This window comes from Stegostoma tigrinum, chromosome 10 (genome assembly GCF_030684315.1).
Source record: "Stegostoma tigrinum isolate sSteTig4 chromosome 10, sSteTig4.hap1, whole genome shotgun sequence".
Lineage (NCBI taxonomy): Eukaryota > Metazoa > Chordata > Chondrichthyes > Orectolobiformes > Stegostomatidae > Stegostoma > Stegostoma tigrinum.
Window position 1 is genome coordinate 69,968,185 of NC_081363.1, and position 18,148 is coordinate 69,986,332.

Here is an 18,148-nt window from a genome sequence, read left to right on the forward strand (position 1 = left end):
TATCAGCCATGTTGACTGTCTTGCATTACCTTATTTTTTTCTAAGTGCATATTTACCTTATCCAATGCTACAGTTTTTGTCAGTTTTCCCACTAATGATATCAAGCTATTGGTCTGCAGTTATCCTTTGTCCCTCTCTTTAAAAAAGGTGTCATATTTGCAAATCTTCAATCCCCTGGGACTAATCCTGTGTTCAGAGTGGCCTGGAAAATTTCTGTCAATGGCTCTGCCATTTTCTCCCTTAACTCTCTCAACAATCTAGGACACATCTGGTGAGTTCTCAACCTGGACTATTACCTCTGCCATATCCTTTGCTTTAGTGAGCAGCTTACTCTGCATATTCTTTATGGGCTCCACTCTATCTTTCACTAATCTCTTATTATTAACATGTTTGAAGAACATTCTACCAATTATTTTACAGCCTACCACCCTATTCTTGTGCTTCCTCTTAGCCTTCCTTATTCCAGCCTTTGTCTCTCTCTCTTGCATTTGAGATACCTTTTCTGATTTCTGTTGCTTTTATTATCATGATGTGCATCATATGCCTCTATTTTCTTTCTGATTTTCTCATCGATAGCCTTAGTCATCCAGCGTTCTCTAGCTCTGGATATTCCATATTTATTTCTTGTTGGTATGTACCCAGATTTTATCCAATTCATCTCAAAAGTCTTCGATTTCTCATCCACTGTTTTATCCACCAAAATGCATTTCCAACCAACCTGTTCCCATTCAGTATTCGAGCTTAATCCATGACGGATTTTTATTTTCCAACTTAATATTGAACCATATAATGTTATGATCATTGTTTCCCAAATGCTCCCCCATTCTGACATTATCTACTTGTCATACCTCAGTTCCTAGGAACAGATCCAGCATAGCTCCCTCTTCAGTAGGACTAGAAATGCTTTGTTCAAGAAAGTTCTTCTGCATGTGTTCAGGAATTTCTCCCCTTCCATGCCCCACCCCTACCTTTTTCCCAGTCTACCCCAGGGTAATTGAAATCAACAACTATCACAATCTTACTCATCCTTCAAATTTCCATAATCTGCCTTCTATTTCCTCCCCACTGTTTGAAGGTCTATAACAAATACTTAACAAGATCAGAGTTCCATTTCTGTTTCTCACTTTTAACCATATAGATTCTAAATCAGGAACTGTATCTCATTCAAGGGTTATGATACTACCTTTGTCGGACCCTGGTACACCTGCTCCCCTTTTCCCCAACTTGTTTCTACTAAAAGCCCAGGATGTTAAGTATCCAGTCCTGTGCTGGCTTCAGCCACACTTTTATCAATGCTATGGTGTCATAGTCCACAAGAGCAAATTCTGCATTCAGTTCCCCAAATCTGTTCACTCTATTCTGTGCATGTTGCAGGACACTGCTGGAAAATGGGATTTGTGTTGACAGGTCAGCAGACATGATGGGCCAGAGGGCCTCTTTGGTGCAGTATGACTCTACCATTCTATGACTTTGAATTGTTATGTCGATAATTGTGGGTCAGGAACAGGTTTCTATCTGACTCACTCAGAGTCATACCGCACAGAGTCAGACCCTTCGGTCCAACTTGTCCATGAAGACCAAGTTTCCCAAACTAAGCTAGTCCCACTTGCCTGTATTAGCCCATATCCCTCTAAACCTTTCCTACTCATGTATCCTGTCCAAATGTCCTTTAAACATTGTGTCTGTACCTGCATCTATCACTTCCTCTAGCAGTTTATTCCACATACAAACCACTCTGTCTGAAAAAGTTGACCCTCCAGTCTCTTTTAAATCTTTCTCATCTCACCTTAAGCCTATGCTCTCTAGTTTTGAACTCCCCTAACCTAAGGAAAAGACCCTGGCTATTCACCTTATCTATGCCCCTCATGATTTTATAAACCTCTATTATGTCACCCTCAACCTCCTATGCTCAAGTGAAAAAGTCCCAGTCTATCCGGCCTCTCTTTATAACTGAAATCCTCCCGTCCCAGGAACGTTCTTGTAAATCTTTTCTGAGCCCTCTCCAATCTAATAATAATCCTCCTACAGCAGGGCAACCATAGCTATATGTAGTAATCCAAAAGTGGCCTCAGCAATATCCTAAACAACCTCAACATGATGTTCCAACTCTTGTAGTCAATGATCCCAGAAATGAAGGAAAGTGTGCCAAATGACTTCTTTACCACCCTGTCTATGAGTTTATTTGAAGCAATAATAGAAGCTCAATGAAGTAATGCTGTGGAGGTGGTGTACAGGGACTTGCAGAAGGTGATTGATGCAGTGTCACAAAACTGCCTTGTGAGGAAAGTTATTGGTCACCACTCAAAAGGGACAGTGACAACATGAATATCAAATGGGCTCAATGACAGGAAATGATCAATGGATATTTTTGGGTGGAGAGAGGCTTATAGTGGTGTTCCCTGGGATTCAGTGTTGGGACCCTTGCTTTTGCTGATGTATGTTAATGTACTGGATCTTAGGGGGACAATTTGCAGATGGAGTACAACTTGTAAATATTGTTAACTGTGAGTAAGACCGTGTGAAACTTCCAGGGGGCATTGAGACGTTAGTGGGGTGCATGGGTAGATGGCAGGTGTAGTTCAATGCGGGAACATGGGAGTCAGTTAACTTTACAGAACGTGGACAGTCACAACTAAAAGGGACCACTCTAAAGGTTGAGCCTGACTGGGCAGGCATGTGGATTTCTGGACATAAACTGGTAACAGTGAAGTTGGCTTGGGAGACTGGTAAACAAAACATCTTTCTTATTTAATTCAGACGATGTGGACATCACGGACTGGGCCCAATATTTATTGCCCATCCCTAGTTGCCCATTAAGAAGATGGTATTTTTGAAGTACTGCAGCCCATATGTTGCAGTCCTTGCGCTCTCTAGTATCCTGGGCTTTATTACCAGGGAATGGCACCAAGATGGATATATGAATAGTAAGGGCTTAGAGAGATATGGGCCAGATGCTAGCAAATGGGATTAGGTTAGATTGGGCGGATGAATTGGACTGAAGGGTCTGTTTCGGTGCTGTATGACTCTATGACTTCAGATCCTGCATGACACCCAGACCTAAAGTGTCCTCCTGAACAGTGTGCACTGTAAAAGTCTTCTTTTGGCCAAATGCATGAATTATGGCAGGAAGCTTTTTTCCGTATTGTTGCATAAACACTGCTTGCTTTTTTAATCAGGTGGTGATTACAGTCTAGAAAGTGGTTTGTCTTCAGCGGGAAATATGGAGTAACAGCCATCCTGTTGATACACCACTCAGTCTCCAGTCCATAGTTCAGAGCTGACAGCTTCAGCAGACATGTGGCGGATGACCTGTAGCATTCTACCTGTGATGAACTGATATTCACAATGTGTTAAATTGCAGCAACACGGACTAACCGTTGCCACAGGTGTTCGCTTGGATACCTGGCATTCTGCAACCAGAGGAACCAGATGCCAAAAACACAGTTTAATCAGAAGGATCTACTTTTTAAGAGGAAGGTGAAGAGACTTTGTTCTCTCAGAGGGTCATTAGTCGATTGGATACTCTTCCAAGAAAGTAATGGAAGCTGACTCTCTGAACTTATTCAAGGCTGTGTTTGATAGATTTTTGATGGACAAAGAATTCTAGGATTATGTTGGGGAAGGCAGGTAAGTGGAGCTGAGACCAGATCAGCCAATGGAATGATGGAGCAGGTTCAAAAGGCCAGCTGGCCTACTCCTGCTACTAATTCCAACAGATCTATGTTCCTAAAGTCACTCTGCACAAGGCTTCATTCAGCAGTTTCAAGGGAATGGACTGATTCTATCTGACATTAAACCATTTGGATGAAACGTTATTCTTTACACAAATCCTCCCTGAGGAACCTCTGCTTTGTGACTCAAAATGTCTCTGGAAAGTTCCCTCTAGACTATTTCCGTTTTGCACAGAGGGAATGGTGAGTTTCTGTCGTTCCTGCAAACTCTCCAATTTTTTGCTTTCAGTTTTTATCTAGGCATTTAAAATGAATGTTCTTGCTGACTAGACATTGTAGACACGCTAACTAAGGGCTCTCTACTTGAGGATTCTTTCTTGCGCCACTGGAGACCTGGCATAGAAAGTATTGCTTGGTGCAGTCACATTTTAATGTGACACTGTATCCATATGTAGTTTCTGCAGCCTAGGAGAAAGGGAAATTTACAGTTTCATGGAGATAAGAGGTTGCAAACTTCATTTTGTTCCACAACAACAGCAAATTGCATTTATATGCTACAATTAATGCAGTAAAAAGATTGAAGTGCTTCACATAACTATTAGCAAACAAAATTTCAATCAGAGGATCTATGATGATCAGACTTTAGGAGAACATTGAGCATTTCTCCAGTGAACTGGAAGATTTAAAAAAAATAACATTGCTTTTGATCAACCAGTGAAGGATTGCAGTGAAAATCCCCGTTCCAAGAGTTTCCCTTTCGCCTCTGGCTCTCTTTCCATTCCATGAATGACTGATATGTGATTGGTGAGGTTGGCATAGCTGGTTCAAAGGGGGTCACGTGGGTAGACAGGGCTAAAAACCTACTCAGATATCTCAGATGTTTGGAAGTCAGAGAAAGTTTATTCAAGCTGGCTACCCATCTCCAGGTCTTTCAAGAACCCAGGTGGCCATGAAGAATGGAGAACAACAATATGGTCTCCAAGATGAGGTCTTTTGAGAGGGGAATAAAATGGAGACGAGAACCATAGGACATTAATTGTGATTGACTACAATTACAAAATACTTGTTTAGTTCATGTTAAGCTTTTTTCAGAGATTGGATCCAGTTAGATTATCTTTGGAGGTGTTTTCCTAAAGGACCATTTGTGGATTTCTGTCCCATGGCACCAGGGCTGCTAGTGTCAACTTTACAAGTCCATTTAAAACAGGCAGACCAGCCTGTGATATAAATATCTAGGAGTGAAATCCTGAACATTTAAGAACATGTTTGTCCTTGCGAACTTATGGGGATTTTTCATAAACTGCAAATACCTTACGCACACAGAGGAGAGTTAAGAATATTTTGAAAAACTCACTTGACTTTAAATTTTACGTCACTTAACACACTTACAAGCAGCTACACCAAACTACAGATAAAACCTAAGACTGCAAATTGCAACTTCCATCCTGGAAAAATACATGGGCTATTAAACACTACCACAATGTCATATAATTAACTACTAATACAAATGTATTCTTTGTTTTACATAAATCTCAGACAATTATGCCTTTTCGGATACAGATTTCATTTCTAAAACAGCCTAATTCTCTCAGATTGATACTTATAAAACACCATTTGAGAATATTCAATACAGAAATAGAATTTAAAAATCCAAGCAAGCACATGATCTTTCACAAAAGTGAAAGAAATGATTTGTTTTCGGCATCTGTTTGCTGCATGGTATTAAACTGGCACAAAATAACAATGTGACCCCAACCAAACAACCAAGGTGACTAATAACATTTGCAGCCCCACAAAAGACATTTTTCACAAGCGTTTCAATGAATAAAGACCTTTACAGAAGAGGGGATTGAAGGAAATGTTACATGGATCACTTCAGATAAATTACGTTAACAGTCTTAATCTCTACAGCACGGTAAAGAGCCATCCCACTAAATTAGAAAACATTACACTCGAGGGAAAATGTCAAGCAAGGCATCAATGAAGCAGATGTTACATGGAAGACACTGGAGGGCTAGGAGTGACTACAAGGATCTACAATGATCAGACTAAGGAGTTTCAATGTAGCAAAAGATTCATTGCCAGACATCTAGCATTTCTCCTGTTAAATGGGAGATTTGTTTTTTTTTAATTATATTTCTTTTGAACAATCAGTGAAGGATGGTGATGTAAAACCCTACCAAATAATCTGTTAATTTTAGATTGAGCCATGACTATTAATGAACACATTGAGCATGTCATCTTTATAACAAAGTCTCTGAAAGTTGACCCAATGCAACTTTTGCTAAACTTTAAGGAAATTATTTCTGCCATTCAACATTGAAGCCTGGATGTCAGCCTTGGCTCAACAAGTAGCAGTCAGGAGCTTATAAGCTAAAGGCCTATTCCTGAGGTTTTTTTCATGTAATCTATACCAAAACTTCAGTGTGGCGCTGAAGCCCTGTGTGCATTGTCAATTAGATATTAATGATTCTATGGCACTATTCAAAGAAGAGCAGGAGGGTTTCTCAGCTTCTAGGCCCAAAATGTATCCCACAGTTAACACCTAAAATAAATTATGTGCTCAATTTCCCGATATTATTCGTGTAAACTTTGTTATCAAATTGACTGAACATTTTCTAAATTATAGCATTGAGTATGCTTTAATTAAAAACCTCATTGGCTGTAATAGCTCTTTGGGTATCCTGAGATCATGAAAAGTGCTTTATAATTACAAGCTTGTGTAAATGTGAAAAATTCAAAAGTCTGGCTTTTCTTTTAAGTTTAGAGTTGAAAGCAAAGTATAAAGGATGTGATAAATCAAGCTACCCTACATGAATATTAAAGATAAGAAACACACAAGGGCATGGAGTTTCTGCACGACTGCTACCTAAATATCAGAATGCTCTGGGTGGAATGAGACGAAAAAACACTAAAACATCCAGCCTTAGAAACACAAGTTTGTTATGCCCATAACAGCTTTGCACTGGAGCCTCTTCAATCTTCTCCAGTTTCAAAGGTCCATTTACACAAAGTAGTTTCCATCCATAAAACTGCCAGAATTTGGGGAATTTCTGCATAGTGCACCCAGCAGCTCAGGCACACAAGCACCCATGATCTAGCACGAATTACTCATGTTTACAGTGGCCAGCAGTCAATTGAAGCCTAACCCAGGACTGCTTCTGCTGCTGCTCTTATAATTGTGAGAAATTCAATCTAATTTGGTCAAATTCTGTCAATTACAGCAGAACAGGACATAATTGTGCAGCTTCAATTGACTGCTGGCCACAGGTCTGATGTGCCAAGTACAGATCAACACTGCCAACTAAAGCTAAGTTATAAGCAAGACAAACAATCAGCTCATTTCCTGACAATCTCAGACCTCGTGGCATAGAAAATGCCCTGTTTCTGTCACAAATGTAGGAAAGGAGTAAGCCATTGAGCCTCTTGAGTCTGTTTGCCATTCAATAAAATCATGGATGATCTATACCTAGCCTCATATTCAGCCCAATTCCCTTCATAGCTTTGGTGAACAAAAATCTATTAAACCAGAAGAAATAAACAATTTATTTTATTTGTTCTTGTGTGTCATTGACAAGGCCAGCATTTAATGCCTCATCTCTCACAGAAGCTGATGTTGGCCTATCATAAATTGCCATTTGTGCAAGGAAACTTCAAACATCTGCAAGTAGTTTTGTGTAGTAGTCGTTATTAAATTCAATCCAAAAGATTTACTTCTAATTTTTATACTAGATTATATTCCCCAACCAGCATCAGTCACTTTCCATTCAGCCCAATTGATCACCCTTTCTCTTTCTGAATTCCAGGGATAACAATCTTACATAGAGTTATTTCTCCATATAACCATAATCTAACCCTCAAAGTCCTGCTGGCACAAGGGCAAACTACATTACACTCCCAAAGGACAAGAGACCCTTCCTGAGGTGTGTTGTCCAGAACTGGCCTCAGGACCCCAGGTACGGTATAATCATACCTTTGCTTCACTGAAGCATTGCTTCCACCCCTTGTATTCTTCTGGACATAAAGGCCAGCATCCCATTAGCCTTTTTGGTATTTTCATGACCTGTTGATAGTATCGAGAGCTATTGTAGGCTTCAGCGAAACATTGACAGAATACAGAGCTGGGCTGAGAAATGGCAGATGGAGTTCAACCTGGATAAATGCGAAGTGATGCATTTTGGAAGGTCGAACTTAAATGCTGAATATGGGATTAAAGGCAGGATTCTCGGCAGTGTGGAGGAACAGCGGGATCTTGGTGTTCAAGTGCACAGCTCCCTCAAAGTCGCCACCCAGGTGGATAACGTTGTTAAGAAAGCATATGGTGTTTTGGCTTTCATTAACAGGGGGATCGAGTTTAAGAGCCGCGACATTTTGCTGCAGCTCTACAAAGCCCTGGTGAGACCACACTTGGAATGTTGTGTCCAGTTCTGGTCGCCCTATTATAGGAAAAACGTGGAGGCTTTGGAGAGGGTGCAAAGGAGGTTTACCAGGATGCTGCCTGGACTGCAGGGCTTGTCTTACGAGGAGAGGTTGACTGAGCTCGGACTTTTCTCTCTGGAGAGAAGGAGGAAGAGAGGTGACCTGATCGAGGTGTACAAGGTAATGAGAGGCATGGATAGAGTCGATAGCCAGAGACTTTTCCCCAGGGCAGGATTGACTGCCACGAGGGGTCATAGTTTTAAGGTGTTAGGAGGAAGGTATAGAGGAGACGTCAGAGGGAGGTTCTTCACCCAGAGAGTTGTGAGTGCATGGAATAGTTTACCAGTGGTAGTGGTGAAAGCAGAGTCATTAGTGACATTTAAGCGACTGCTGGACATGCACATGGGCAGCAGTGAATTGAGGGGAATGTAGGTTAGGTTATTTTATTTTTGGATTAGGATTATTTCATGGCACGACATCATGGGCCAAAGGGCCTGTACTGTGCTGTACTTTTCTATGTTCTATGTTTGTTACATGTTAATGATCTATCTAACCTTCTCCAAGTCTCAGGTTTCCAATCAATTGTATGGCTTGACGGTATTGAGTCAAGGTAAAATTTTGTCTTAATGCTAACAAATTCGATTAGAGATTTGAGTTCACTTCAGCTCAGCAAGACCAGCCCAGCAGCAAGTGTGTCAATTATGTCCCGAGATAAAACTCCATGTAAAACTGACTCTGGATCCCTTAGGTGTGCTCAAAGTCCAAGTCATACGTTGTGTATCATGTGCTATGTCATACATCCCTTCAGTGGATCTGCTGCTAGCTCAGGATTTTCCCCTCAATCTGTGATCAGATCCAAATGTAATATTAAACCACAGTGTCAATCTAGCTAATTGCAAATTTAGATAAATGTGAAAAACAAAACTTCAAGTACAATAAAACTGCAGCATGGATTGCAGAATGATTTCTACAATATAGCTATAGATTACTTTGCCAATGATGATAATAATTGTAAACTGATGGTGCAAATACAATATCAAAATACTGAGGCTGCTGTGAATTTTGGGGCGGCACGGTGGCTCAGAGGTTAGCACTGCAGCCTCAAAGTGCCAGGGACCTGGGTTCGATTCCACCTTCAGGCAACTGTCTGTGCGGAGTTTGCACATTCTCCCCGTGTCTGCGTGAGTTTCCTCCGGGTGCTCCGGTTTCCTCCAACGGTCCAAAGATGTGCATGCTAGGTGGATTGGCCATGGTAAATTGTCCGTAGTGTGCAAGGTGGTGTGGGTTATAGGGGGATGGGTCTGGGTGAGATGCTTCAAGGGGCAGTGTGGTCTTGTTGGGCTGAATGGCTTGTTTCCACACTGTAGGGAATCTAATCTAATCAAAACTACATAATATTTCAACTGTAGCATAACCATTCCCTGCATAGCCTGACCTACACACCTTAAATGCCAAAGGCACATACATTCCTGCCAATCATGCAAAGTCCACCTCATTAATTCCTGGGATTTGTGTAAAATTCGAAAAGATGTTTCAAAGTCTAATCAAGGAATAGCTTGATTTCATCAGACTTCAAATATCCCAAACTCCTCTACTACCATCTTGGAGTCTGTCCTGGTAATGGAACAGGATACAGGCAGTCCTTCATTAACACAGTAGTTACATTTCCAAAAATCATCACATTAAGTGAAACAGTGTAGTTCAAAACACAAAACAAAAATAATACAATTCATTTTTCTTATATTGAATGCAAGATTGCTTATCTGGAGGCAAAGGCTGTGGATCTTCGTCTGCAAACTGAAGGTTGAGAAGCACGGGACTGCCTTTCTGCTGCCTTTGGAAGTGGAAGGTTGAGTGCCCTTGGGGACAGTTTCAAAAACAACTTATACAGCCTTAATTGAGTCCTTTTGGCTCTAATGGTTGAAATGAGCTGAGTGAATAGAAACTTGCACAGTAGTGCTGAGCTTTAGCATGCATTTATTCCTGTGCTGCTGAGAGTTGGGCAAGAACTGCATTGTCACCAATCAGCTATGCACTATTGTAACCATGGGCAGTATGGTAAAACACACTATGGTGAAACTGTGTTAATCAAGGACTACCTGTGAATCCTCTAGAGGTAGCAGAATAAACATCAAGGAGCTGCTCCTTCCAAAACCAGGACCTCTAATATGTAGAGGGGCGCATCAGGGCACAGGAAGTTCCTCTCCAAGCCAAACACGATCCTGAGTATGAAATTTATTGCTTTTGTTTCACTGTCCTTGGGTCAAAATCCTGGAAATCCCTCCCTTATACTAACACACCACAGAATGTACAAGGCTGCATCTCAAGGGCAATTAGGAAGAGGCAATGAATGGCATTGCCAGCCATTTCCACACCACATGAATAAATAATGCCCACAGAACTATATAATGTTGCTGTTCTCTTGTACTTTACAATCACATCTGACATGTTAGCAGGCGCTGTATTTCTGCTCCAACACAATTCATGCCATAGCTCATTGTTTTTTCAAAAAAAATTCAACTCAGAGTTGTTTTTGCAGAATACGCCATTTGACCTGAAGCAGTGTTTCTGATGTTGTCTCCAGAATCCAAAATACCATTTGTTGCCTTTGCTGCCTAGTTGAGAATCACATTACATCCCATAGAACATGACTCGACCAGGAGTCCTAATGGTTCAGAAAGTGGTGAAGGATTAGTCAGTGTTAATCCTTACACTGGTGTTATATAATAGGGCAGAGGAAACCAAGGCTCCATCACCACTGTGGTTTAAAACAAAACCATTGAAAGTGCAGGGAAGCTGCCTTAGGGCTATTTTTGTCTGATTGTTTCTGGCCTCTCTAAACTTTGTGAAGTGGTTGTACCTCACTGGAACGTTTAGCACAACAGCAATGGAGCTTGGGAATAATTCATAGGTTGGGAGGGTTGAATGCTGAACACAAAAACGAGACACTGCAGATGCTACAAATCTGAAATAAAAATGGAAAATGGTGGAAATATTTAGCAGTGTTTGTGATAAGAAAAAGGTTAATGCTGACTTCATAGTTCAGAATACATGACAAAGAAGACAAACTCTGTATTCACACTATAAAATAAATCAGATGTAATAAAGGCACAGGAACTTCAGGTTCAAAGAAATTTGATCTTTCAGAACACAGCTCGGAGTTAGCTTGAACTATAATGTACCCCGTAAGTTAGAGCAACAAGACTGGAACTGAGGACACTGAAAACATCTGAGGCAGCATGCTTTGAGAAGGGGAGTTGACTGGAGAGCAACTGCCAGGTAGAAGCAACAGGGGGAGTGTGGAAATGGTGAGGCTAGAGAGCCAGAGATGAGAGAATACTGCAGCATTCGTAGACAATGGGAACTGCAGATGCTGAAGAATCCGAGAGAACAAGGTGGGGAGCTGGATGAACACAGCAGGCCAAGCGGCATCTTAGGGTCACGGCCTGACACGTCAGCTTTCCTGTTCCCAAGATGCTGCTTGGCCTGCTGTATTCATCCAGCTCCACACCTCGTTCTCTCGCTGCAGCATTCATGATGGTCATGAAGATACTGGGTGTGAACTGGGTGAGTCCCCTGAATGATAAGACTGTAACTGAGGAGTCACTCTATCTCCTGCCCAATGTGTCACTGACGTCAGGGTGAATGTATTTTCAATGCTGAGTCGTAAATAACTGCTTAGAGAAGAGGAGAATCCATTTCTGACATGAGAATTTGCAGATGGTCGAAAAAAGCAGATGCTGGGTACACATTTAATAGATGCAGCCGTGCCAAACATATGCAAGTGATTTGACCCGAGCAGTGACACGGAATGAAACAATACGGGAATTGTAAACGCAGTATTCATAGGCAAGGCGCCAACAAACTTATCAATGGGCGTGCACTTCCTCCCAGCACAGCGTCAACTGTAACCACGGCAACTCCCTTAAGCATTAAGTGTCAGCTGCACCAAAATGCAACCAAAATCAAAGGTATTAAGCTGATTCTCCAAAAAAAATCGAACAGCCTGCAAGTGCATCCAAATGCTCTTTGATCAATCCAGAATCGAACATCGTGCTCAATGCTACCATCCTCAAACTCAAAGCTGGTTTCCTTCAGCCCGACTCCTGCCCTCAATGACCACACCACCGGTCCTTCGCACCTCGAGAACCTTAATCACACAAACGCTCCCGCCCCAAAACTATCTCACTGCCTGGCTGAATTTAAACGCGTACGTTTGCTTCGTGAGGTTTCTGTTTATATTTTGTTCATTCACGAGAAACGTTCCACGCATGAGTTACCACGCTGGCGAGAGGTGGGGGTGGGAATGGGGATGGCGGGCGGTCCGACCCGCCCTCATCTAGTCTACACGCAATTTACATTTTGTCATTTTACAACTTGCATGGCAATCAGCTCTTCGACCGGAGCTTAGGCCGTGTGCAAATCAAAACAGATCAAGTGCTTCCAGGAAACGGGGTCCCTACTAGTAACGGTGTGGGGGCTGTTCACTGGATAGAGATGACTTCACTTTCCAAGAAGACAGACTAATGCAGCGCCCTTAACGTTATTTAAAGTGTCATCTGCGCTTCACCAGGGCGGTTGTCAGACAAAGCGCCACCATAACAGCAAATACGACCGGTGATCCAAAGCTTGGCCAGAGGTAGGCTTTCAGCGGCCACTGTAAAGAGGCAGATTGAGGGAGCGAGCTCCATGATTTGACTGCTTTTGTCAAACACCTTTCTAAGCTCATAAAAACCGGGGCTGTCAATGCCTGGAAACCGCACCTGGTCAGTGGTACCTCCTCAACCACAGGGGCACAACATAAAGTACGTTGTAAATTTTCCCTGGGGAACTCAGGAAGATATCCGTGTGGAGGGGCCGTCACTCACATTGCAGCATGAACACTTCGTGGACGACCGTTAAAAAAAAGTTTTAACTTCCACTGAGCCGCCACAATGTTGACACCTCAAAAGCTTTATTTTCAAAAATACAAACAGTGACAAGAAAATAAATCATGCCGCATCGATCTGCTCAACAATAACAACACGTGGCGGTGCAGCAATGCAAAACTCGCTGTGTGCCAGGTGGCGACTGAGTTGAAAAAGCTAGAAATGTTACGGGGTGAATGGCAAGCTGCTGGGAGGGTTATACAGATGGCAACATTCTGAGGGGTTTACTCTCCACAGTGCCACTTTAAGCCTGACACAAAAAAAATGGAAGTAGCTAACTTGGCCAAGGAAAGATTCAGATCAAATTTCACGTGTGTGTACATATTTGGGCAGCAGTAATAAGAAGTTTAGGAAACCCAGGTAGGCGGTTTTCAGAACTGCAGGTTCAAAGTTCCAATTAAGAAAAAAAAATTACACACTTCGAACATAAAGCGGTGTGGGGATGGAAGGGGTTTGGGGGAAAAGAGTGTTGTAGTGAAGGAACTTTTCATCCTGGTAATTTACAATGAGCAGGTTAGCCTGCCTTTTTGAACAATGATCATATATTAATTGTGCTTCAAGTTTTACTGAGATTAATGCACTATCCGTTCAGAAAGCTGAAAAATGTGGTCGGGCATTATTCGCTGTTATACATACGGTGAACATTAAGACTGTCACAAACATGAGTGACACCATATCGTCCGGCGATACCTTGAGATAATGGGGTGTATTAGCTTGTGGCTGGGCGTTTATCAACACACACAAGCTCTTAACTTCCAGGAATTTTGTTTACAAGTGCTGCGGAAGCAAGCAGTAAACAGCAGTTTTGGTGGAGTTTTTTTACACAGTTGCAAATAACTGCTTTCTCGCATCTCTACTGAAACAGGTATTTTGTGTTTAAGAAGGTATGAGATCCAACATCTCTTTCAACACAGGGGATTCCTTCATGCTATTTTTTGCCATAAAATAAGGAAAACAGAGGACATAAAATGCAGTAATTTCACCTCGTCAGTTTCAGTCTGTCACTGGCGACATTTACCTACACGGAATTCCAAAGCTGCAGGTGTGAATGTTATTAAAATACACACAAATTGTTTATTATTTTCTGTCCACGTTCTCTCTTCCGACGGTAAAATCAGAACACGGAAGGTTGAGGGGGATGGGGGTCTCCTTATAGCAAACATACAAAAATGTACATACATCTCAATTCTATTCGCCACATCAGGCTAAAAAAAATCCCTCCACGTCTGTGTATTAATGGCATTCGAGCACATCCTACCCGTGCTTCAGCACCACTGCTCTGAACAGCTCACCGACCTCTAGTTCCACATTTCAGCCACAAGCCATCTCTCAATTTCGAAAGAATTAGACAGACTTATTAAAAGTTCCGTTGAAACTCAGCTCCCCTCTCTCTCTCTCTCTCTCTCACACACACACACACACACACACACACACACATATATGCAAAAACAAACGTCAGGGTCATTCATGTCCAACATTAAAATAACACTCTTCATTCCGCCCCTTACGCACGCTACAAATTGATACCTTACATACCAAACACCAGATGTGCAGAATATTTAAAAACTATGCCCTCTCCCTAAATAAATTCCCTCTCAAGATACCCGTGGACTGGAAAAAATGCTGAGCAACTTTGGTCGATGTTGGAAGCTGGCCTAGGAGTTGGGGATGTAGGAAGCCATCTCTCTGGTCCCATATGAAGTGAGGACCACGACTATGTTGTGATCTTGAAGGGCCTGGCTGAGGTCATGGTCTCTGACAGCAATAGGGTTGGTGTTAGAGGGCCTGCCAGTGACAAATTCAGGCCATGGTCTCTCCCAGTGCTGAAGGTGACATCAGTGCCCCTAATAGTAAAGATCTCACAAAGGCAATTTCCAGTGGTGAAATGACACCTGAATCTTGGCCAGTGGTAGGGGGGGAAATCAGGATGTCTGTCAACGATGGGGCTTGAAAAGAGGTCTCTGCCAGTAGTGGAATTATTACTAGGGTCTGAGAGCGGTAGGGAACAACACCGTATCTCATCCAGTGGTAAGGTCTGACACCGGGGTCTTGGACAGTGACAGGTACAGGGCCTGACACCGGGGTCTCTGCCAGTGACTGGTACAGGGCCTGACACAGGGGTCTTGGACAGTGACAGGTACAGGGTCTGACACCGGGGACTCGGACAGTGACAGGGCCTGACACCGGGGTCTCTGCCAGTGACTGGTACAGGGCCTGACAGCGGGGTCTCGGACAGTGACAGGTACAGGGTCTGACACCTGAGTCTCTGCCAGTGACAGGTACAGGGCCTGACACCGGGGTCTCGGACAGTGACAGGTACAGGGCCTGACACCGGGGTCTCGGACAGTGACAGGTACAGGGCCTGACACCAGGGTCTCGGACAGTGACAGGTACAGGGCCTGACACCGGGGTCTCGGACAGTGACAGGTACAGGGCCTGACACCGGCGTCTCCGACAGTGACGGGTACAGGGCCTGACACCGGCGTCTCCGACAGTGACAGGGACTGACACCGGGGTCTCGGACAGTGACAGGTGGAGGGTCTGACACCGGGGTCTCTGACAGTGACAGGTACAGGGCCTGACACCAGGGTCTCGGACAGTGACAGGTACAGGGCCTGACACCGGCGTCTCCGACAGTGACAGGTACAGGGCCTGACACCAGGGTCTCGGACAGTGACAGGTACAGGGCCTGACACCGGCGTCTCCGACAGTGACAGGTACAGGGCCTGACACCAGGGTCTCGGACAGTGACAGGTACAGGGCCTGACACCGGCGTCTCCGACAGTGACAGGTACAGGGCCTGACACCGGAGTCTCCGACAGTGACAGGGACTGACACCGGGGTCTCGGACAGTGACAGGTGGAGGGTCTGACACCGGGGTCTCTGACAGTGACAGGTACAAGGTCTGACACCAGGGTCTCGGACAGTGACAGGTACAGGGACTGACACAGGGGTCTTGGACAGTGACAGGGCCTGACACCGGGGTCTCTGCCAGTGACAGGTACAGGGCCTGACACCGGGGTCTCTGACAGTGACAGGTACAGGGTCTGACACCGGGGTCTCGGACAGTGACAGGTACAGGGTCTGACAGCGGGGTCTCTGACACTGACAGGTACAGGGTCTGACACCGGGGTCTCGGACAGTGACAGGTACAGGGTCTGACAGCGGGGTCTCGGACAGTGACAGGTACAGGGTCTGACACCAGGGTCTCGGACAGTGACAGGTACAGGGACTGACGCCGGGGTCTCGGACAGTGACAGGTACAGTGTCTGACACCGGGGTCTCTGACAGTGACAGGTACAGGGCCTGACACCGGGGTCTCTGCCAGTGACAGGTACAGGGTCTGACACCGGGGTCTCGGACAGTGACAGGTACAGGGTCTGACACCGGGGTCTCGGACAGTGACAGGTACAGGGACTGACACCGGGGTCTCGGACAGTGACAGGTACAGGGACTGACGCCGGGGTCTCGGACAGTGACAGGTACAGGGACTGACGCCGGGGTCTCGGACAGTGACAGGTACAGTGTCTGACACCGGGGTCTCTGACACTGACAGGTACAGGGTCTGACACCGGGGTCTCTGACACTGACAGGTACAGGGTCTGACACCGGGGTCTCGGACAGTGACAGGTACAGGGTCTGACAGCGGGGTCTCGGACAGTGACAGGTACAGTGTCTGACACCGGGGTCTCTGACACTGACAGGTACAGGGTCTGACACCGGGGTCTCTGACACTGACAGGTACAGGGTCTGACACCGGGGTCTCGGACAGTGACAGGTACAGGGTCTGACACCGGGGTCTCTGACACTGACAGGTACAGGGTCTGACAGCGGGGTCTCTGACACTGACAGGTACAAGGACTGACACCGGGGCCCCTGATGCTTTGCCCGCGCCACGGCCTCCGCGATTCCCCCGGAATGCATACGCCCGGGATCCCGGTCTTGCTCTGCCAGCTCCTGCCGGGGCAGGGGGCTCGATCTCTCACACATTCCCTTACCCTTCCTTACCAACCGCGTCCCCCACCCCACCCCCCTCACTACAGGAGGAGAGCGAGGAGTCTGAGCCCCAGGACCCGGGAGGAACGAAGCCTCCTTCGCTAAACCCGCACCTCAGGTCGGCACTCGGGCGGCAGGAAAGCGCGCGGCTCTGTGCGTGGCCTAGCCCGGTGGGGGAGAGCGCGGTCAGGCGGGAGCCCGGGGTAGGAGCTGGGATCCCCCTGTGCCTCTCTGTCTGTCTGTTAGTCTCTGCTGACTGTCCAGTCTCCCTCCCCCAGCACCACCCCCCGGGGGAGGGGGAGAGGGGGGCTCTTTACCTGTCAGCACCCCCACTCGGATCTGGTGCTCGTGGTTGGTGAGCAGCAGCCCCTCGGTCGCCATGTTTACAGCTGCTCCGGGATCCGGCGGAATCCTCCTCCTCCGCCTCCTCCTCCTCCTCCTTCTCAGAGCAGCAGCCGCACCGCGCGAGTCCGGAGGCGGCAGCAGCGGAGCGCAGACAGCATCGAGCAGGGAATTGGAAGGGGCGGGGGATATGGGGAGGGGGAGGAGATAGGAGGGGAGGAAAGGATGGCGGGGGCAGGAGCAGGGGATGGGAGAGAGTTGGGGGGAGGAGGTGGGGGGCAAGGAGAGAGGAGGAGGAGATGGAACGTAAAGGATTGGGGAGGAGGAGGGGGGGATGGGAGAGAGTTGGGGGGAAAGGAGAGAGGGGGAGGAGATGGAGTGTAAAAGATTGGGGAGGAGGAGGGGGGTTGGGAGAGAGTTGGGGGGAAAGGAGAGAGGGGGAGGAGATGGAGCGTAAAGGATTGGGGAGGAGGAGATGGGACAGAGTTGGGGGGAGGAGATGGGGGGAAAGGAGAGAGGGGGAGGAGATGGAGCGTAAAGGATTGGGGAGGAGGAGGGGATGGGAGAGAGTTGCGGGGAGGAGATGGGGGGAAAGGAGAGAGGGGGAGGAGATGGAGCATAAAGGATTGGGGAGGAGGAGGGGATGGGAGAGAGTTGGAGGGAGGAGATGGGGGGAAAGGAGAGAGGAGGAGGAGATGGAGCGTAAAAGATTGGGGAGGAGGAGGGGGGGATGGGAGAGAGTTGGGGGGAGGAGATGGGGGGAAAGGAGAGAGGGGGAGGAGATGGGATGGG

The 18,148-nt window shown here is 45.7% G+C and overlaps 1 protein-coding gene across 24 annotated transcripts in view; it reads right to left on the reverse strand.

Moving 5' to 3' along the window:
- Positions 1 to 17,506, reverse strand: part of LOC125455410 (gephyrin) — a 475,974-nt gene extending 458,468 nt beyond the window's left edge. For 9 of the 24 annotated variants that reach the window (XM_048537313.2, XM_048537311.2, XM_048537299.2 and 6 more), the window contains exon 1: positions 17,332 to 17,505. In XM_048537313.2, the coding sequence (XP_048393270.1) occupies positions 17,332 to 17,395 (64 nt within the window). In that variant the 5' untranslated portion in view covers positions 17,396 to 17,505. Of the gene's footprint in view, positions 1 to 17,331 lie in introns of all 24 variants that reach the window. The other 15 variants (XM_048537322.2, XM_048537317.1, XM_048537316.2 and 12 more) reach the window with 5 other exon arrangements.
- Positions 17,507 to 18,148: the final 642 nt, after the last annotated feature.